Genomic DNA, 22,021 nt, shown 5'->3' on the forward strand with positions numbered 1-22,021 from the left:
TGACTCCTAAGCAACGATACTTTTACTCCAGGAGATATCTGTAGAGACTGTTGAGTAGCTTAGCTGATTTTATAAGGTAGATTTTATGTTTGGGTTGTTTTCTACAACTCTGATCATGACACAATTAGTGTTGCACGGTATACCGGTACTAAAATAGTACCGCGGTACTAGAGTATTCCAAACGGTACTATACTGAATTTGGAAAATACCGGTACTTTGAAATTGATTCAATTCATTAATTTAGTTAATTTATTTTACTCATTTATGCACACAAACGCCTTTCTTGTTCCTATTGGAGCACAGATTGCGCAAGTGGTGTGTATGACAACACCTGTATCAACATTCGCAGCTGGCGCACGTGAAAAAGATGAGAAAGTCTGCCTCGCAGAGGGAGACAACACAAGACAACACAAACTTGGTGCAACATTTGAGTTACCAAACCATGACGTCCGTACCGAGGTACTTACCGAACCATGATTTTTTTGGTACCGTTACACCCCTACTATTTATTGTTCTAAAGGTTTGTATCCAAAAGGACTTTTCCTTAGGAAAAGTACCGAAGAGTATCGAAAAGTATTGAAATTCATATTGGTATTGGTACCGAAATAAAGATTTTGGTATCGTGACAACACTAGACACAATATGTGTCATGATCAGAGTTGTAGATGTGTCATAAGCCAGTCAGAATCCGACTGGCTTATGACCTCTGCTAAACTTCCTGAAGAGACAAACTGGGTCAAAGTAATTTAAGTGGTCAAATGTGGACATGATCTAATATTTGTGGTTTTATTTCATAAAAGCTTAAGAAAAAATGGTTTAACTGGACAAATAAAACCATAAAAGGGCCATTATTATTTAAAACAACAATTAGCCTGTTATATTCAGAAAGAATTCAGTTACAGAAACAAGAACGATTCTAACTAAGTGAATTAAGAAGATGTTGGACAAGAATACAAGTCAGATTGAATCCATGCCTCAAATCAGCATGTATGGCTCGGTGTGGCCATAGTTACTAAACAACAACAAGTCCTGGGTGGCCTTGTTGGTGCTGAGAGAACAGGATGGAGAGCTGAGAAAAGCCACGAGGTGACATAACAATGGAGGAGGAACCAGGATGCAGGGAGGAGCGAGGGGAATGGAGGGGTGAGGAAGCAGAACAGGGGGTGAGGCTGAACAGACGCAGGAAGGAAATCTAGAGAGGGGGAATGTGAGAAAGGACGAATTTGGATTCACGTGTTCATGTGGATGGGCAAGACAGCAGAGGATTTAACAACGCCAACTGTTCGTCCACTGCAGGAATACTTTTTTAGTGGCTCTTCCATCCTGACCAAAAAAATACTTGTCATATCTGGCATAATTTGATCAAATTTAAGGATCAGCACTTTCATTTAACAACTATTCTTCAATCTACCAACTAGTTTGAGTAACTTAGACATAAGTACATGCAATAGGTATGTTGTTCACAACATTTATGTCCAAGAAATGTCCTATTTTCTGAAATTAATATCGACAGTCTTTCCTTGGCCTTGGATCAAAAGTAGATATAGTTTCCTTGGGTTCACAAGCTAAAAATCTTGTGCAACAGCAGATGAAAAAGAAACAACAAACACTTTGAAAGCTGAAATGGTGTACAACAAACAGTTTCAATTTACAGGTAAAACAACGAAGTTTACTGAGTGTGAGAGAAAAAGAGAGGGAAAGAAACAGAGATAGCGATAAGATCTGAATCAGTCCACCACCGTGGCAGTCAGTCAGTCTATCAGTTGCCCTTGAAGATACAAATCATAAGGTACTTTTCCCACGGCGGGAGATAAGGAAGTTGAAATCTTAGCTCAACAGTAGACAATGACCTCACTTTACTCTGTGCGGGGATTACAGAGAAGTTCCCATTTAAAATAAAAACTTATCAAGACGCAAAACTGGTCGTACTGGGTGAAAAGAAAATACTCAATGTGTCCAAAAACAAACAGGTGACATAATGGAAAACACACCTGGAGAGGGCTGCAGGGCGCGGTCAGGTACGAGATATTGCACCATAAATGTATCAGCTCTGGGAGTGAGTGAGCGGTCAGCAGACAAACAACCTCCCATTATTACTGTGCACTATGATGTCAGCTGGCTTTCTTTAAAAGGTAAACACAGCCTGCGCCTTATTTGTTTCACTGGGAACGCTGGTGTCATTTCTTTTTAAAGTGGAACAGCACAGTTTACTTTATGAGGAAATACCACTTCCTTTTCCAGATTGACACATGCAACATTAATGCTGTGGTGTAATACTGTGACTGAAATCATAAGCTGGTTTAAATGTGGGGAATCCACCATTTATAAGTGGTTTGACTGACGCACCCTGTTAATGGAAAGCGCAGACAGAGTGACAGGGTTAATGCTTCATGATAACGTTCATCTCAGAGCCCAAATACCCTCAAACTGAAGGTTTTAATGTAATCTTTTTTTAAAATGGTGTATTGAATATTCTATGCAAATGATAATTTGGACTGAGGTTCGTAAACTTGAGTAGTGTTGTCATGATATTGGTATTTCCAACAATATTAATGATGGTATTTTATCTTTATTTTTTGTTCTTTGTATTTTTATTAAAATGCCTCATTTCATTTGCTTGAATTCTACATTGTTTTAAATGCAGGATCAATCACGTAAGGCACTTTGTAACTTTGTTCTGAAAAGCACTTCATAAATATTGTGTATTAATATTATTATAACTTTAAAAATATCGGTATTAAATCAATATCACAGGGAATATTGACATTGAGGGCATACAATTGAAAAAAAATATGAAAAGATAAATATTACGAGACTATAATATGACGGCGATAACTCTTCTTTTCTTGGTTAGTAGTAGAGAAGAGCAGAATGACAACAGTAAACATCTAACATAAAAGAGAGCAAGGGAGCACAGCTGGTGTCGCATTGAAACTGTCGATATTTGAGCAAAATTTGGGTATTTAATCCTTTAAAGCCAGAGAAAATTGGCTTGATTTCTTTTAAAAACATGGGAAGAGGGCAGTGAGCAATGAAAGAAGAAATGATCCCGAAAATTAGCAAGAAATTATTAAGAGAGATAATTAAAAACAAGAAAATTAAATTTAAAAAAAATGAAATGAAATTAATATTAATTTAAAAATCCATTTTAAAAAAAAATCTAATAATTCTGTAACATAATTTTAAAATGTAATAATAATTACAAATATATTTTTTCCCTTGATTTTGTCTTTTTTTCCCCTCTTTTTTTTCTAAAATAATTTTCTAAAATCTATTATTTTTTTCACCATTTGTAGGACATTTCTTACCAAGTTGCGGATTGCTTTTTTACTCTATGTTTCTGAAAGAAATCGCACCAATCTGCTCAGAATTTAAAGGTGTAAATACTTGCTAAAGGCGTCTGAAAGCAGCACAAGAAAAGTGATTTCGCTCCCAGCTAAAATGTTTTGAATATTCAGAATTGTTATGAATCAATAAATCAATTTTTTTGACAACACTAACTTGGGAATATGAAGAAATTTATTTTAAATAAAAACCTTAATTTCATTTTAAAAGAAGCCAAACTTCTCAAATGTTAAATGACTAAACATACATAACCTTACACAAACATTCTGTAAAAAATAAGCAAAATTATGTTTTAAATCAGAAACTATATGATAAAAAAACAGGGTGCCGAGTACGTCACCTAGTAGATCAGGCGCCCCAGGTACAAAGGCTATGTCCTTCCTGTACTGAATGTTGGTTGCATTTTAAATGTGTTTTCATTTGCTGCTACCTCAGCTGGGTCTCTCTTGAAAAAGGGATTTCAAATCTCAGTGGGACTTCCTGGTTAAATAAAGATTAAATATATGAAAAACTCACAAATACTCAACATAATCCTTAAAATAAGTAAAATTCACAAATGCAAACTGGGAATAAGAACTGATGAAGTCCATACTTCTCCACCTATATGTATAACATTTCTTAGTGTATCCCTGGTTTTGGAGAATGGTCGGCTCCAGAAACCCTACACTACTACATATTAACTTATTCATGATCAGCTGACACTGGTAAGCGAAGAACCAACTGCTGACATCCATCCATTACACAGGCACACAACACCAGCACTGTCAGAGCAAACTACATTAAATGTTCTGTACTGTGGTGCTGTGTGACGCACAGAAAGCCACAACTGTGCACGGCCAACACACACTGCAGCTGGGACTGTTGGTGGTACTGCTGTAAAACCAAGACATATGGATTTAATTCAGCCGCTCATTAGAATAGCGTTTAGTGCAGAGTTGTTCTTTTTGTGGGGTCACTGGATAAACATAATTTCTATATGACCTTGTTGGAGCTGCCTCAGTTCTCATGAGAACATTATCGACATAATACATTTTTTTTGTTGGAGTTGCACAGCTTGAACTATAAATTAAGATACTTATCAATACATTTGATTGTTGCTGTTGAAAATAAGACTGATTCAGAGGATGTTTTCAGTGTCAGCAGCTCCAAACACCACGTCTGAAAGATGATGAATATGACCACAGTAAGCCGACAGTCTGCGAGGATGATTTGAATTGAAGATGAGCTGCTTTAGCTTGGCAACATGTGTGTGTGTGTGTGTGTGTGTGTGTGTGTGTGTGTGTGCGCGTCCTGGGGCTTGGGTGGGATTACCCTTTTTTCATGGGACACACAGACCCACTGGTCAGCGTGACATTTCCCGACAGAAACACCATTCACACATTGAGAAGGTGGAGGAGTGGGCGAGCGGGGGCAAGAATGTGTGTGTGTGTGTGTGTGTGTGTGTGTGTGTGTTGGTAGGGAATGGGTATGAACCCTGCTTCAGTCACCACTGAAAGACTGCATGTGTGTGTGTGTGTGTGTGTGTGTGTGTGTGTGTGCATGTGGGATATAGAGATAAATCCTCTTCTGGCCAGACTGGTACATCTAATTTCCCTGTTTGACCATCCAGAATCAGTTTATCACCCGTCCGTCTGTCCGTCTGCCTTTGTGTCTCCCTCTGTCTGTCCTCTGTCTCTGTTTACACTTGAGCTTATTAAACTTCACTTCCTGATACAATACAGTCTGCAGCCTGGTACCTTCATTAAAAACTGTCTCCTCTCTCCTGGGAGACACTGTCACTGTAGTCCGACTGCAATCACATCCAGTCATCCCTTTTTCTAGTCAATATAATGTCAACGTGATTTTTAAATGTTGCCACGTGGTGTTACACCGTAGAGACAAAGTTTACTCTAAACAAAAAACAAGTTTAGCACGTACAGTACAGTGATCGTACAATGAGACGTTTGTAGCTGAACTTCAACATCCAGTATTGGTTGAGCTACAGCTTTAGTTACTGTGATGTGCGCTGGTCAGCAAACTTCTGAAATACTAGTGCACCTCCTTCATCGATACTAAAATCAATTATTATCAAGCAAAACTGCTCCAGCTTCTCAAATATGAAGATGTCTCTGCTTGTCTCTGTTTTATATCAGTATAAATTGGATATCTGTGGGTTTTCAACTTGTTCTCATTTCCAGGTCGTCAAATACTGACGCTTCGTCACACCCTTTGGCATCTGATATCGATACACAGGACACCCTTTAGCGTAACTCTGCGACACGCGGCTGAAACACACTGTCAGAGTTAGGTTTAGGCAACAAAACTTCCTGGATTGCTCAGAAAAACAAATATGTTTTGGGCTGAAATAGATATGTTTGTTATGACATATATAACAGGACATAAATATATTACGTGACTGGCATCAGTGCGCGGTGACCATACGTAAATTACTTAGTGTCACATTAAAAAAAACACTGACTTTTGGTTTCACACAGGACATGAACTGGCGTCTCATGGGTAAAAGTCCCGTTCTGTTTGACCCATCTACCTCCCCTCCTTCCCGCCCTATGTGAACTTTCTCACTTTTTATATTATGTCAGTTGCTTTGAGTCAGAGACTGTTGATAAACCAAGACGCTCCACTTTAGATTAATTTCCTGTATCTGTGTTACATGGGTTTTGCCACTGCCACGCCTCTTTAGGAGACTAGCGGCAGTCCTGAGTCTGGACTAAGTTAATGTGAGTACAGATTATGACCATTCCCTTCACCTCTTCACTTAAGTAAATATTGGACTCAAGCTCCAAACCTTCTAGACGTTCGGACACGGATATGACATTGTTTCAGACACAGGAATCAGGAAAAATAATTAAGTTTGTTTAAGACATGTCGCTGTTTGAACAACATACTCTGGCGAGATCTGAACTGACGTGATCTTACACTCAGCTGATGTCAGACATTAAGCTAACAGATAAAAATGAGCGTCAAAATAAGGAACAAACAATAAATCTGTACTGTTTATAGTGTATTGTTTAGAATCTGATTTCATCCATCCACACGACTTTTACTACATTTCCAAACGAGGTTTCAAGGGGATGCGGGGAAGAGATGACCACACCCACTTCGGTGACAGAAAGTGTGTACCATTTCGTACCATTGGCGCAGCTGTGTAATGGGGTATCTTACTGCTATAGAGTATTTTTGTCTGAGCTTCAAGTATTGCTGCAGATGGGTGAGTTGAAAGCCCAGTGTGTCTAATACACACTCTAAGGGGTGTGACACCACCTGGGGACGAGTTGCTGGACTGTCAGTAAGACAAAACAGATTTCTAAAGTCTCTAAACTTACTTTTTTGTGACTATATAGACTAAACAAATAATCAACAGATAATGGAAATCATCATTACTTGTAATCCTAATCTCAGCATAATGTTGCCTCCATTTAGTTACATCTTGTAGTAGACTGCAATGTGCATAACTTAGATTTACTTCAAAATGTTTACATCTTGTCTGAAAGTGTGTTTTCTGCCATCTCAGACATCTTTAAATGACCCCGAGTCACAGTGGGTTTACTGGTATTCGCTGACACAACAATTTCAGTTTCATTTCTACTGCCAACTTTACTACAGTCACCACATTCTCAGAATTTCCGAGCCTGAGCCAACTCCAGTATCTTATATAATCCATTACTGTAGTATAAGTACAAGTCAGTGGTAAACATAAATACACATCCACTCTCACAATAACCTTGTATTTTTCCCGATAGAAAACCAGTAATTTCATACAGCAGTCCCACACATTTTTCCCAAAGGACATGTCTCTTCCCTAGTTGTAATTACTGCTGGCATGTGGGAAACCACCATACAGGAGCCAGGGTCCCATTTCAGGTCTGGAGCCACAGTTTAAAACACCACAGGTCACAACCTCTCTTGCAGCACTGTATGGGACACATTGTGCATCCACTCCACACACACAAACACACACTGCCATGAGGAATGAGGACCTGTGTAAGGGTCTGTTATGGAAAAGTGAAGGGTCATGCATTGCCGCAGAATCTGCATGAAATCTATGTCACACACACACATCAAGTGGGCAGAGAAGAAGAATAGCTCGATTCTGTTACAGTATGCTGAGTTTGGAAAGTGTGGAACAAACCAGCTGTGTTTGCAAGTCTGTCTGAGATACTGTGAGCAAGTGTATGAGTGCATGTACAAGAGGATCAGTGTGACTGAGGGCCACTTGAAGACTGCAGCAGGCCAGTATTTAGTCAAAGACCTGAAGAGTGACCTAATTTTTCGAGTTCCAGACATGATAATGCTGGATGTGTTTGGCTTTAACCCAGTCTAGATCTAATTCTCTAAGTCTGCAAGCAAGGAAAGACTTCATAAACAAATTTAAATCCAGGCTGGAATGCACAATTTTTATTTGGGGTTGTTTAAACTCTGGATAGAGGCCAAACTAGGTCACAAGGTTGGAGCTGTGATGGACTCATGTGAGTCCCTGGAGGTAATTACCACTGGCCTGCTGATAAAAGCCTCCTACTTCTGTATTTTAAGACATTTCGTTGTTGATTTTGTCCTATATTTAGCATGCTTTAATATGCAACCGCTTTAAAATTTAAATGTAAGACCTCCATAACTGATACAACAATCTGCAACAGGGGGGAAATTTGACACTTAGTGAAATGCAGTGTAGGCTAAACCTGACAACTGTCAAAAGGGGATTAAGCCACAGACTGGTTGTTATGCAAATAATCCAACAACAGCTCCAAGACTCGCCAAACAGTTGACAGACACGCCAATATCAAAGGTAAAATAAAAAGTCCACATTCTCTGCAAAAACCGGCACAGCGAACTTCATTAGAAAAAACACAAATTTTAAACCTCCCTCCACAGTGCATTCTGTTGCAGCACACAACAGGTGAACCAACTCTAAAAGTTATCATTAAACCTAAATGGGTGCGTTTTTTTAATACTGGATGTATGCCGAATTCAAGTATGGCTACCAAGTAATTGGAAATAGGCTTTAGTTGATTTATTTTACATACAGGCGTTTGCTAGTAAACTGAACAATATTGATTTGACAGATTGTTGAATGAGGATCTGAGCGACGCCCCTCTCTGAGTGAGATCCAGACATCTAGAGTTGGTCTACCTGTCTACAATTCATCAACAGCTCACAGGGAGGTTATTTTGAGAAGGCAGCTGGCAGTATGTGATATTTACCTTGCTTTCTGTGATTTTTCCAGAGGGTTTTTTGAAGAAAGAGGTCCTGGCTGTGAAAAAGTACTCTTCGGAGTCCTCCTCCAGACTACTGTAACCACTGCTCATCGTGCTATTCCACGTCATTTGCAGAGAAACCCCCTCGACTCAAACTCGACCGCATCAAAACCCCCAAAACTGAACAGTTGTTAGCTTGAAACGAACTCCAAACAAGCTAATTAGCGGGACTCGATGGTGTTTGTGTCCGCATTAACGGGTGTTTGCTCAGTATGGGATGGTTTCCTCTTTGAAAACCCTCTCAACGGTGTCCCAATCCTCCTTCCTCTTCTCCCGTCACACTCCCTTTACTCCACCGGCATGGCCCGAAACTCATTTAAACGTTTCCATTTTAGAAACAAACACGCAACTGTCACTTGTAACAATGAAGGAGGTCCACCAGCTTTAAATAACTCGCAATTTTAAAAGAGATAACGTAGAAAATCCCTCGAAAAACTCCGGTAAAGCGACGTCTTCTCCCGTTACACTGTTGAATGTATGGTCTAACTTATCAGCGGCTCCTGACAGCGAGGATACAGTAAAGCCCCGCCCACTACGAGCAGCTAACCAATCAGCTGTATGACACCTTATGACGCCACGCCCAATGCAGCCCGACAGCCAATCAGCGCTGTGATGGCAGATTTGAGTGGTTTATATGGAAGATGATCAAAAATTGTGGCTTAAATAAATAATGGCGACTGGCACAGAAACACTACAAAACAACAACATAAAAACCACTAACATGTGGAATTTTTTTTATTGTTCTAATTGTCTTGAATATTTATCAAACTATATATTTATGCTCCTGTTCTTTTTTCCAGTGTGCAAACATTTTGTACCTGTTTTGTCAACCGTAATTGTTCTTCTCTTTTTTGTAAACCTTTACTTTTCCGTTAAGCACAGAAAGAAGGCAATGAGCAACTGAACAAGAAATGACCTCAAAATTCATATTCATAAAACAAAGTAAGAAAAAAAGGAAATGACCTGAAAAAGAGGGCTGATAGTGATAAATATTTTTTCTGTAAGATAAATTAAATATGGGCCAAGGTGAAACTTTTGATTTACTGGTCCATCTACGTCCCAACCCTTACCTATGGTCATGAGCTCTAGGTAGTGACCGAAAGAATGAGATCACGGATACAAAAGTTGCTACTCTTCTATTGGTAACAACTGCCTACACTGCAAAGCAACCCAAAAACAGAAGCACTTATTAAAAGGAGAGTCAAAAAGACAGCTGCTGCATTAAGTTAATGCTATGTAGCTAACGCTAGCTAGAGCCTCGCATCACAATTTGTCCTCCGCCTCACTCCCTGCCGCTACAGACCACCTCACCGGGAAGACATAAGGCAGCAGCTCCAGACACGAACCCCCTGTCAGTACAAACACCAGCTCTGTAGGACTGGACAACCCTGAGTCCCCGCTGGATCGGCAAACATCTGTTCCTGCTGTTACACAGGTTAGACAGGTTAGACCTGGCACTACTACTGGCCACCAACCTGTTGTGAGACCTGCCGCTGGGGTGGGTTTGTGCTGGCTGAATTCAAGCAGATACATCTCCAGGGCTTCTGAAGAGGGAGCTGAGCCAGAGGGCAACGCTTTTGATTTACTGGTCCATCTACGTCCCAACCCTCACCTATGGTCATGAGCTCTGGGTTGTGACTGAGAGAATGAGATCGCGGATACAAGCAGCGGAAATGAGTTTCCTCTTTGGGGTGTCTGGGCTCAGTCTTAGAGATAGGGTGAGGAGCTCAGACATCTGGAGGGAGCTCGGAGTAGAGCCGCTGCTCCTTCCTGTCAAAAGGGGTCAGTTGAGATGGTTCAGGCATCTGATCAGGATCCTCCTGGACGCCTCCTGTTAGAGGTGTTCTGGGCACGTCCCACTGGTAGGAGGCCCCGGGGCAGACCCAGAACACACTGAAGGGATTACATATCTCATCTGGCCTGGGAACGTCTCGGGGTCCCCCAGGAGGAGCTGGAAAGTGTTGCTGGGGAGAGGGATGTCTGGGGTGCTTTGCTTGGCCTGCTGCCCCCCTACCTGGCCCCGGATAAGTGGATGAAAATGGATGGATTGATAATAAAAAAAAACATATATAATTACAATGATCATAAATTAAGTTTAGTTGATTTTTCCCTGTTTTTAAATAATTCTAATGATTCTCTCTCCTTTTTTTTGTTTTTAACTCATTTTCAGGTCATTTTCTTGCCACCTTTCACTAATTTCTTGCAGTTGCTTGCCAAGATTTTTTCCTATATTTTCCAAAAGAAATCCAACAAATGTGCTCAGGTTTCAAACTTTTTAGAATGCTTGTGAAAGGTGTCTGAATGCAGCTCAAGAAAACTGATGCTGATCCAGGTTTTAAAGAGCTAAAAACTGCGGGTGACTGTGGGCTGGGTTCCAGCCCGCAGCCCTTTGCTGCATGTCGTCCCCCATCTTTCTCCCCCTATAGCCTTTCTGTCCTATCAAATAAAGGCAAAAACGCATCAAAATTATCTTAATAAAATAAGGTGGATGGGTGGTTTTTGTTGTTTTTATGTGATTTTTTAATTATATAAATTAAAAGTTTCTCAACTCTAATATGTGACATTCATTTCTGGACATAAGTTAGATTTTTACATCAGTAATTTTCCTCTCATTCAGCAAAGTTTCTTCTAGTCAAGCATATTGTATTGTTTTAGTGGGCTACTGCACTCAGTAATGATAAAAAAAACTGGGTCACTTTCCAGCCTGTAAATAACAGTAGCTCCTTCATTACAAGCCCACTTCTATTGTGTTGTTTCATAAACAGTAGAAAAAACACACAATACCAAATGGAAAAAGACCAGAACAAAGAATTAAAGTCTATTCGTTAACTTGGAAATACAAGTTTGGAAAAACAATCCCAGCACAGCACATTTAAACAGTGTAACACAGTCTTTATGAGCAGACGGAGTTTGCTCAGTGATCATGGAGATGGATTAAGATCAGTCCATGATTGCTGGCATGTCATCAACAAACAAAAGACTGTGTGATACAACTGAAAGCTCCAAGGTCCAACTTTTACCTTTGAATGATAAAATAACCTAGTTCATCTGGATCCCAGCATGTTTCCATTGATGCTAAAAGAGCAGACTGATGCTCGCAGGTTGTTTTTTTTACCCGTCTGAACTTCTTGCTGACATTTGAAGTGCCCAGAGGCAAAATGAGAGGTTTCTTTCTCCTCACCGGTCACACTGAAACCTCAGTAAATCCAAAGCTTAGCTTGAAAAACACACCACCGACAATAAGTTACCCACATTCCTAAAAATAAAAGGTCAAAGGTCAGCTTTACAAAATGTGAAATGTCTTACCTCGATCAACAGGCAGCAGACTAACGCTAACTTTCTGAGCTTTTTCCTGTGCAACATGCTCTCCTGCCACTGCTTGCATCAAATAAACTAAAAATACAGACACCAAAGGCATTTAATAGCTACTGCTGGACTGACGCATTTTGTGTGTGTGTGTGTGTGTGTGTGTGTGTGTGTGTTTAATTGCAAAGGCCAATGTAAGCACCCTTTTCACTGGGTGGAACAGGATTCGGCTGCCTTTTCAGACACTTTAATGTTTCCAGAAGGTCTTAATGCTGGTGGTCTGTTGGTGGGAGGTAATGTTTGATTGCATGCATCTCTTTTATTTTAACTGATGAATATAATCTGACATTTTCATTCTTTACCGGTCTTTACCTGCAGTGAATGTTTAATGAACACAGAGCTAAAGCACTACCACCTAGAAAGAGCCTAATTATCTTTTCCCCCTTTCTTTCTGAATGTTATAACTCTGTGAGGATTAGCTGAAGCCCTGAGGGTGCTTCGTAATGGCTAGTTAATTTTGCGTTCAGGCTCTACAAATGTCCGTTCCGCTTGTAATTTACTACATGAACCTGAAAATAGGGCCTCAGGCTAAAAGAAGCAAGTCATGCTACACCCAACGCCAACTAAAATGATAGAAACCAACAAATAACATTCTTAAAACAATATTTGGATGATGTTATTTATGTAAGTACAATATGGCGGGAAAAAACAAGGGTATAAATCTCTTTATCTGGGATGTTTTTGTGCTGTGGACAATTGGAGGCTCAGGATAAAATCAGCCAAACCCAAATGAGAAGTCTCAATAAGGTGCGGTTTGGTTTTACCATAAGGCATGGTTTTGGTGCAGTTAACCTTTTGCAGAAGAAGATGAGAATTCTGTAGCAAGACACACTGAGTAATATGTCAAATTTAGTAGCTCCTGAAAAAAATCGAGCTCCTCAGGGTGGAGCAGGCAGATTATAAAACAACACAAACAACTCTCCCCTTGAAACTCCACAATGTTCTCCTGCACTGTTCATATGTTTACCTACAAAAAGTAATGCACAAGAATTCATATATAACCTGCGTTATCAGGAAGGCTGTGATCACGGGATCAATGTGCTGACGGGAGTAAAGAAGGAAGAAGTATAATATAAAGAGCAAAAGTCCTCATAAGAAGGCAGTTTGAGGTTGGTCAAACAAACACAGGACTTTCCGCCAGGAGGCCAGTGTTCATGACCCACGTAAAACCAAGAGAACTTTGAGTTTCTTTTTCTAAACCTAACCTACGTAACTTAAGTTTTTCTAAACCTAACCTTCATAACTTTACTTTTCCCAGACCTAACCTACATAAATTTACTTTTTCTTAACCTAACTTACACAACTTCACTTTTTCTAAACCTAACCTACGTAACTTTACTTTTCTTAGATCTAACCTATGTAACTTAACTTCCTAACCTAACGTATGTTACTTTACTTTTTCTAAACTTAACTTATGTAACTTTACTTTTTCTAAACCTAACCTATATAACTTTATTTTTCTTAACCTAACTTTACACAAGATAGGTTAAGAAAAATAAAGTTATGTAGGTTAGGTTAGGCTTTACTTTTCCAAAGCCCAACCTATGTAGCTTAACTTGCCTGAACCTAACCTACCTAACTTAAATTGCCTGAATGTAACCTACGTAACTTTACTTTTCCTAACCTACGTAACTTTACTTTTCCAAACCTAACTTACGTAACTTTACTTTTTCTAAACCTAACCTACATAACTTAACTTTTTTCAACTTAACCTACGTAACTTTACTTTTCCTAAACTTAACCTACATAAATTTACTTTTTCTAAACCTAACCTACATAACTTTACTTCACTCATCTTGACCTACGTAACTTTACATTTTCTAAACATAACCCATGTAACTTTACTTGCCTAACCCTAACCTATGTGACTTTATTTTTCCTAAACCTAACCTGTGTAACCTTACATTTTCTAAACCTAACCACATAACTTTACTTTTTCTGAACCTAACCTACGTAGCTTTACTTCTTCTAAACCCAACCTATGTAACTTTATGTTAGGTATGAAACTTTACGTTAAGTGCATAACCTGATAATGCCCAAATGTGTCTTTTCATAAACTGAACCTACGCAACTTAAATGGCCTAAACCTGACCTATGTAACCTTACATTTTCTTAACCTAACCTACATAATGTTAACTTTTCTAAACCTAACCTACGTAACTTTACGTTAGAGATGGCACTCAACCATGTTTCTTTTCATAAACCTAATCTACTGTACTATTCTAAACCAAACCTACATAATTTAAGCACTTAACATGACAATGCCATTTGTGGGGCGCTGTATGGAACTACGTTAGAAGTTCTTTTGTTTTAGCTTTGCAACCTGCATGGCTTAAAATGTGGTCCACCACTTTGGTCCAGACTGAAATATTTCAACAACTACTGGCTGTGTTGCCATGACATTTGGAACAGATATTCAAGTTCCCCTCAGGAGGAATTGTGATCACTTTGGTGACCCCCCCCTGATTTCTAAACTAGTGCCATCATCAGGTCAAAAATATAATTTGTCCAATACTTTGGTTTGTAACCAAATGACATCCCCATCATCAACCTCAGCTGTACTTTATTTTTGGCGCTAATGTTAGCATGCTAACATGCTACACTAAGATCATGGACAACATTATGCCCGCTAAATATTAGTGTGTTAGCATTCTTAGCATGTTGAAATAAGCTAAAGTGCATCTTCACGTAGAAAACACAAGTAAGGCCTGCTGCCAAAATTACATTTTTCTGCAGCTGGGAGGCGTGTTCACGTGTCTCAGGCAGAAAGAGATTCTTCGTCACATAAGTTAACTGATTGGCTGCGGGTATTCTCTGGCCGCCAAGTGTTAAACTATCCCCAACTTTAGCTTTGACCGCACTCAATCTAGTGACCTTTTTACAGGAATGAGAAAAAAGAGGAATTATTCAACAGCATTTTATTTATTTCAAGCTTCTTTTTTTTAAAAACTGAACTTTTTTAAAGTTTTCAGTGATGTACAAGAGGCTTTTTTTAATGTGTTTCTAATAAGGTTTAATATGATCCAAATGTCTTGCAGCAGAAATGCACCTATAGCGCCTGCATGCTGCCTTCACACAGCATCATAAAAACATAAATAAGAAATAAAAAACATACTGAAATCCTATAACACAGTATGTTCAACCTGAGGCCACCTGCTGAGTTTATATGGTCATAAAATGGATCAGAGTTTTACTCATGTTTTCAGCAGGCCTCTTATATCCCCCCTTCATGGGCCAACAACTGAAAGCTATTACTGAGCACAGAGGCAATTAAAAGTGTAAGTGGTCCACCTTCTGTTTTCAGCTATTTCCAGGACTGTGCTTCCTACTACATGCAAGGTTAAAGAGTTCCAACATTATATGTCCATATAATAGCCCACCCACCTACAAATAAAGGGCCCAAAAAACATCAGCAAATCAGGTTCAGCTGCAGGGTGAAATCTACGGTACATCTGCACTAAATCAAGCCTAACCCACACAAACGCAGCAGCACTGGGAACAACCAGTGGACAAGCTGGGAGATTTTTAGAAAGACAGGCTCTAATTTAAAACCAGCAGGGTTAAAAAAGGGACCAAAAATAAATATGGCACATCTGGGGCAGCCAAACCACCGTCATGTCTTTTAAAATACTGTAGAGATCCATCCAAAACACACAGATAAGCAGCCACCATATTGTTACTTAACTGTCCAGTGCGATACAGAAGGAGGGCAGAGTTATTAAATTATTTTTATAATGTATTAGATAAATAAATTAATAAATAATTAGTAATTAGTGAATACATTTTTAAATGTGTACATCACTAATTCCACAGAAACTGCAAATATTACTGAGAAATTGACATTATAAGGATTATAAAAGCCTTTAACAGAATATTTAGGCTCTAAAAACAGTCATTATTGTGCAAAAACAACTCTGAGAACACAGTTCACGATCAATTATTTGGTCGTATTTGCAAATCGATTCATGTAATTGTGATCCATAATGTTAGTCGTAGAGTTGTCAAACCATTTCACAGGCACATAAACATGAGCTCAAGTGTCCTGGATATATTTGGGTTTGTTGGGGTTATCCCAGTTATGTGTTACACATGTTAACATATATATACATATAGAGCTGACTGGGAAGGAACATGTAACATACACTCACTCTCACTGCACACACACACTCACAGTCTGTGGTCACTGGTGTTAATCTGCTGTCCAGTCACTTTGGCCCGGAGCCAGTCTGGTTAAACATTACTAACATTCCAGTGTGGGCAGCTCCTAACTAACATGCAGACCCTCTACTGTAACTCTGCAGCCGTTCACATGGAGGCACAAAGTGAACAGCAGGGAAGATTAAAAGATTAAAACTTTCCCATGGCACCAGCATGCACCTGCTATCTACGCTCTGGTTGTAGGCCGTCAAGATGAAAACTTTTCTCTCCAACACACCATGTTTTATCCGTCAAACATTTTAAGCTAGGTGAAAAATAACACCACGTTTAACTCTCATGATTCATGTTATAAGTAAAGCTGAATAAGCGCAGCAGCGAATAATGATGTCGTCTAGTGAAAAGTGAGAGAGTGGTGATTTTCTTTAAAATTTTCAAATAAATTAAAGGATTACATGTTTCTTTTATTCTAAAAAAAACAATAAAACTTTTCCAACAGACACTAAGTGATTTAAGGACGCATTCACACTGGCACTATTTGGTCCACTTTAAACAAACCCTGGTCCAGTTCGGTTTGTTTGGAGTGGTGTGTCGTGTGAACCAAATAAGCGAACCCTGGTCTGCTTAAAAACCGGGGGTCTCGGTTCACTTACAAGTGAACCCTAGTGCGGTTCGCTTACAGTGGGAAATAGGCAATGCCGAAAAATTTCACACCTTCATTTGGTTTGGTTCCCTTTCACACTGCAGTTTTTAAAGTGGACCAAACCACCTGGACAGTGTCATGCTGTTACAATAGCTGCCTATTTGGGGGCGGTATCACTTGCAAGTGAACCCTGATGCGGTTCGCTTACAGTGGGAAATGCAAATGGACTATCCAGTGAACCAAAGGGAGGAAGTGAACCAAAGAGAGGAAGTGGACCAAAGACAGAAAGTGACGTAGAGCACAGTGCATTTTGGGTAGAAAAAAACTAAATCAACAACGCAAACTGCAAGAAGCAAAGGTAAAAAAAAAAAAAGAAAAAGTTGGAAAATGTCTCGCGGGCAGATGTGGAGTAGTGAGGAGGTGCAGGCGCTTTAACAATATATGACCAGAGGACGATATATCTCAACTGCTTGTGGCTACCCACAGTGGATTTCCGTTTTCGGTCCTGGCCAATCGATGAGCTGGGTTTTCTTCTTCCTCGTGCTTTTTTCCTTCCTGTTCAGTGGTCGTTTCGGGCAATACCGCCCCCCCGTTGTAACTGCGTGACGCTGTCAAGGCGGTTTGGTCCACTTTAAAAAGTGCAGCGTGAATGTGAACCGAACCAAATGAAGGTGTGAAATTTTTAGGCATTCCCCGTCCAATCGAACCGAGTCCCCCGGACTATCCTGGTGTGAATGCACCCTAAGAAACTTCACTCTGCTGACATTTTTACGTTCAGCACACATAAATTATATAAAGAAATATTCAATTTGATTCACAAATTTATTCATAAAAACAGATAAAGAAACATACATGTACAATTCATAACAAACAATGGAGACATGAAATGGGACACCCTGATAAGCTATCGTAAGCTTGAGAAAAGGGGCCCAGACATGAAGCAAATTGTATTTTAAAATGTGCTTATGAACATGATGTCTAGATTTAAGAAAATAATATACAGTATCATCTATAAACTACAGACTAACCAAAGATCTAGAGACTGAACGGACCTAATGCTATCCACTAAATGGTAAATAAAATACACCATTTGCCTCTGTTGTATCAGGAGTGGCAGCAGATATCTTAGAAACAGATGTCTTAAAACTTCTGCAGATAAAACCAAAATTATCTGCGTGACAAGACATGAAAATGTTAGAAAATCTGACCTTAAACACCTTATTATTAGACAGTCAAACTTACTAATTAGAAGGCTGCTAACATAAAAAAAATGACTAACATATTATCACTAGGGATGCACAATAAATATCAAGCCAATAAATGATATAAATGTCATATAAAGTTGACATTTTGTAGATGCTTTGCTCTCGTTGAACAGCAACTGTAGTAAAGAAAAGTAATGTGAGTGAGGAGTGGTGAGGCATGAATGAGACATATGCTAGATTATGAGTTACAGCAGTGAAATGCTGAGTAAGACAGACGTAGAGAGAGACAGATGTTGTGGCAGTGGAGTGAGGTCTGGTGGTTTTGGTGAGATGGATGATCTGCAGTTATACATTACGTACATTCCTGAGCAGGGGCAGGGGCAGGTCTGAAGGTTTCTCTACATAAAGCCTAGAGCAAACAGGAATATATGACTTATTTTAGGTATTCTCCCACAGACTTGAGGTTCGTCTTCACACTGGGATTGTCCACCCCCCCTGCAAACTCAGTTATTTCTTTGAAAATTAGGAATTTAGTTGGTTAAATGTCAAAATTATCAAGTGCAGTCTGCTTTTTCCACCATTTTGGTTCATTTTTAGTGACTCATTGTACCTATCGTACTGCTATTGTTACTCTATGAGGCAGTGGTTTTGCTTTTGCTCCTTGGAAACACTTCTGATCTTGTATATTTCAGAATTTTACCAGATACCTAATACTCTAACCCTAAAAAGTATTCAGCTGGGCCTGTACAAAAAGTTATGAGTGAACTTTTAATTGACTGTATGAGTGTCCATCTAAAAATATTATTTAATTGAATTCAATTTAAAAAACCTACATGGGGAACCGATTTGTTGCCATTTGCACATAGGAATTATTAGTGTGTGACACACTGTCAGTAGACAGTAACACAAAAGCTACCTGGTGGCTGAACTGTATTTAGTTCCTCTGTACTGTATGTATAAAATTATGACCACCTAATGGTACTTAATGAGTTTCGTGGACAAGTCTGAGTCTCCTGTGAAGTCTGTTTCTAGTCCAGGTGTCTATCTGCAGCTGAAGGTGTGGTTAGACATTAATCCAGTTTCAAAGCAGGAGCAGGATCTAACAGACCTCTGCTCCACCTGACGTCTACCTTCATCTTGGGTGATGAGACAGTAATGGGATAAAACAACATCAAAGCAAACTCCAGGTGTAAAGATGAATTAAAAGCTTCATATTACATCAAAAATGCATCCATGAAGTTCTTTTGTTATGTTTTCAGCCTTATTTATCTATGAATTCACTGGAGATCGAAATGAAGTTATTAGTTAGTAAAGATGTTTTCTTATTGATGGTGGCATACCTCCACCATAGGCTCAGAAATGTAACTACACGTAACGCAGACCTCCTGTCTATTTCTGTAATCTGAAACCATTTCCCTCAGTGGAAACAAAGATTTCATTTACTTTAATTTCACAGATAAGAAACAATAAATTGTGAAGACAATAAAGCCTCCACAAAAATAGCATTTTAAGTCTTGTGTGTGATTTATCCTGGCTTCATATGAGCAGAGGAAAAGTCTGTTATCGCTAGGCTAATTTAGACAATGTAAAATGCCACAGGCTTGTGCTAATAACGTTAGCATGTTAGATTTGTTTAGAAAACATGTTTAGTATAAGACAGTTGTTTTGTCAGTGAACCTTGTGAGTTGTAATGGAGCTGAATTTTGTAATGTTACCTTTGTTAAATGTTGCTGTTGTCCCTGGCTTCATATGAGTAGAGAAAAAGTCCGCTAGCTGACAGGCTCACTTATACAATGTAAAATGCCAAAGGCTTGTGCTAATAACGTTAGCATGTTGTATTTGTGGGGAAAATGTGTCCAGATAAAGACAAGTGTTTGTCTGTGAATGCTGCAAGTTATAGTGAAGCTGATTTGTGTACTTGTGTTTGAAACTGTCTCTATTAAGCCATGTTTAATGTGTGTTTAATGTGTGTTTTGAATCAACTAAACTAGGCCACCTGCGTAGGATCTGCCGCACAAGTATAAATCCCGCTTAAGTTTGAGCAAACCTGTTGTGGTGTTAGGAGGGTAGTGAGTGGATAAGTGTGGAGGGTGAGGAGTCATATGATCTGAGAGGTCAGGTGAAAGGTCAAACTCTGAGGAATGTGTCATATTTAGAAAACCAAGAATGACAGAGACAGAGAGAGACAGAGGGAGGGAGGGGTGTTAACAGTTTCACCCTCAGGCTCCCATGACCTCACTCAGCAAAGATTCTGTTACCTTGTGCAGGTAAGTGTGTGGGTGTGCTGTTTGTGCACGTGAACAGATGTGGGTGTGTGTGTTTGATCTCTAATTTAAAGGCAGCAGAGATAGCAATGGGTGTGTTTTAAAACTACTTTAAATGTGGGAACCAACAGTGAGTGTGAGTCTTTGGGGGGAGTGTAAGTTTTGCAGATACCCAGTTGGGGTTTTCTGGATGGGGAATTTTCCCTTAAATCTGAACTTAAATTATAGACAGCATATTCTACCACATTCAACAAGTCGAGCGGCTGCTGATAAGGGCCAGCTGGAACCGACAGGGCCAGAGAGTCCGCAAAAAAATGCAAGTTACAGTCTGCTACGGATGCTTCATGATGGCCAAAGGGTGCTTTGTTGCATCAAGGCCCTATTAAGTAATGTTAGGAAGATTTATCAGCTCTCTGACTGAGGTCTGGGAACACTCAGACTAATAACATACAAAGCCAAAGCCTGAAGGTGTAAACCTCAAACGCACGCCTTGAAATGCTAAGCAGAGGCAAATTAAGGAGACAAGAAACAGCAGGAGTCACACAGTGTACTGTGGGGCCCAGGTCCTGTAACACCTGTGAGGATGAGTGTGTGTGTCCTTTGTTTTGGTGTTACAGGTGTTAAATATCCAACCTGAGCTCTGTGTTGCCTCAGGGACTCTGACACTGATCCAGTTGCATGAAAGCAGCCGCGTTCGTGGAGATTTTACCGTCTGCAGGTGTATTTTTGGATTCAAGATGCTGACGATTATTATTTCGTGTGTATTTGTGCATCCCAGCATCCTGTGTGTTTCCCCCCTCCCACCCTGGGAGGCCCAGTATTTCATCCTGACAGACAAAACACTGAGCGCGTTGTGATCAAAGAGCAGAGGAATGCCCTCTGAGGATCACACGCAGCCTCAGTGTATCACATAATCGCAGACAGACAGCGAGAGCACGATGCAGGCTTCGATTTAAACACTGCAGCCCCGCAGGGTCACGCTGCAGCTGGGGGAGCAGAATTACACGGCTATTGATGGTTAATGTGGGAGTGGCACGGAGGGAGGAGCAGCGTGATAGGAGTTTTGGACTCCCCACTATATTTATCACAAGTTTAATTAGCCAGTTTATAAATTCCCACAAAAGATAGAACACAGACATTATCAAAGAAACACACTCTACACTTGGTTTAAAGCAGTGGGAGTGACGGAAGGACTAAGATGTTTCAATTAAGTAAAAGCACTGATACCACAGTAAATGAAAGTCATGCATTTATAATTTTACATAAATAAAAACACAAAATTATAAGCATCAAAATGTCCTTAAAATACCTAAACTAAAAGTACTCACTTTGCAGAATAATTTCAGCTGGTAAATATGGGCCTAATTTAAATTACTTTATACACTGCTGGGTGGCTTTACATATAATTATATTTTTTTTAAATTCTTTATTTTTTTCTTGTTTTTCTCTTTTATCCATTTTTTCACTATTGTTATTATACTGCAAATTAATTAGTTGTTTATATCTTTTATATATTTTTAAATTTATTTTTTCCCTTAACTGTCTTTATTTACTGCTGGGTGGCTCTGAATGTAATATTTTCCAAAAAACAAACAAACAAACAAACAAAAAAAATAATAATTAATTTAAAAAAATCCTTTTGTTTTTCCCATTATATATAAATATTAATTTATTGGTTGTTTATATTTTTATTATTTATTTTCCTTTTCCCTTTAATTTATTGTAAAGTAAAATGCAAATAAACTGTATATATGAGAACAGGCTTGAAAAAATAAAGTTTAAAAAAAATTA

At 39.2% G+C, this 22,021-nt stretch overlaps 1 protein-coding gene across 2 annotated transcripts in view; it reads right to left on the reverse strand.

Moving 5' to 3' along the window:
• The window catches only part of rassf3 (Ras association domain family member 3), a 117,349-nt gene that overhangs the window by 48,106 nt on the left and 47,222 nt on the right, over positions 1–22,021 (reverse strand). Inside the window, exon 1 of one of the 2 annotated variants that reach the window (XM_033614389.2) lies at positions 8,544–9,088. The exons of the other annotated variant lie outside the window; for it this stretch is intronic. Coding sequence (XP_033470280.1) covers positions 8,544–8,666 — 123 coding nt within the window. The 5' untranslated portion in view covers positions 8,667–9,088. Of the gene's footprint in view, positions 1–8,543; positions 9,089–22,021 lie in introns of those variants that run through there. 2 annotated transcript variants of the gene reach the window in all.

Source organism: Epinephelus lanceolatus, chromosome 23 (genome assembly GCF_041903045.1).
Source record: "Epinephelus lanceolatus isolate andai-2023 chromosome 23, ASM4190304v1, whole genome shotgun sequence".
Classification (NCBI taxonomy): domain Eukaryota; kingdom Metazoa; phylum Chordata; class Actinopteri; order Perciformes; family Serranidae; genus Epinephelus; species Epinephelus lanceolatus.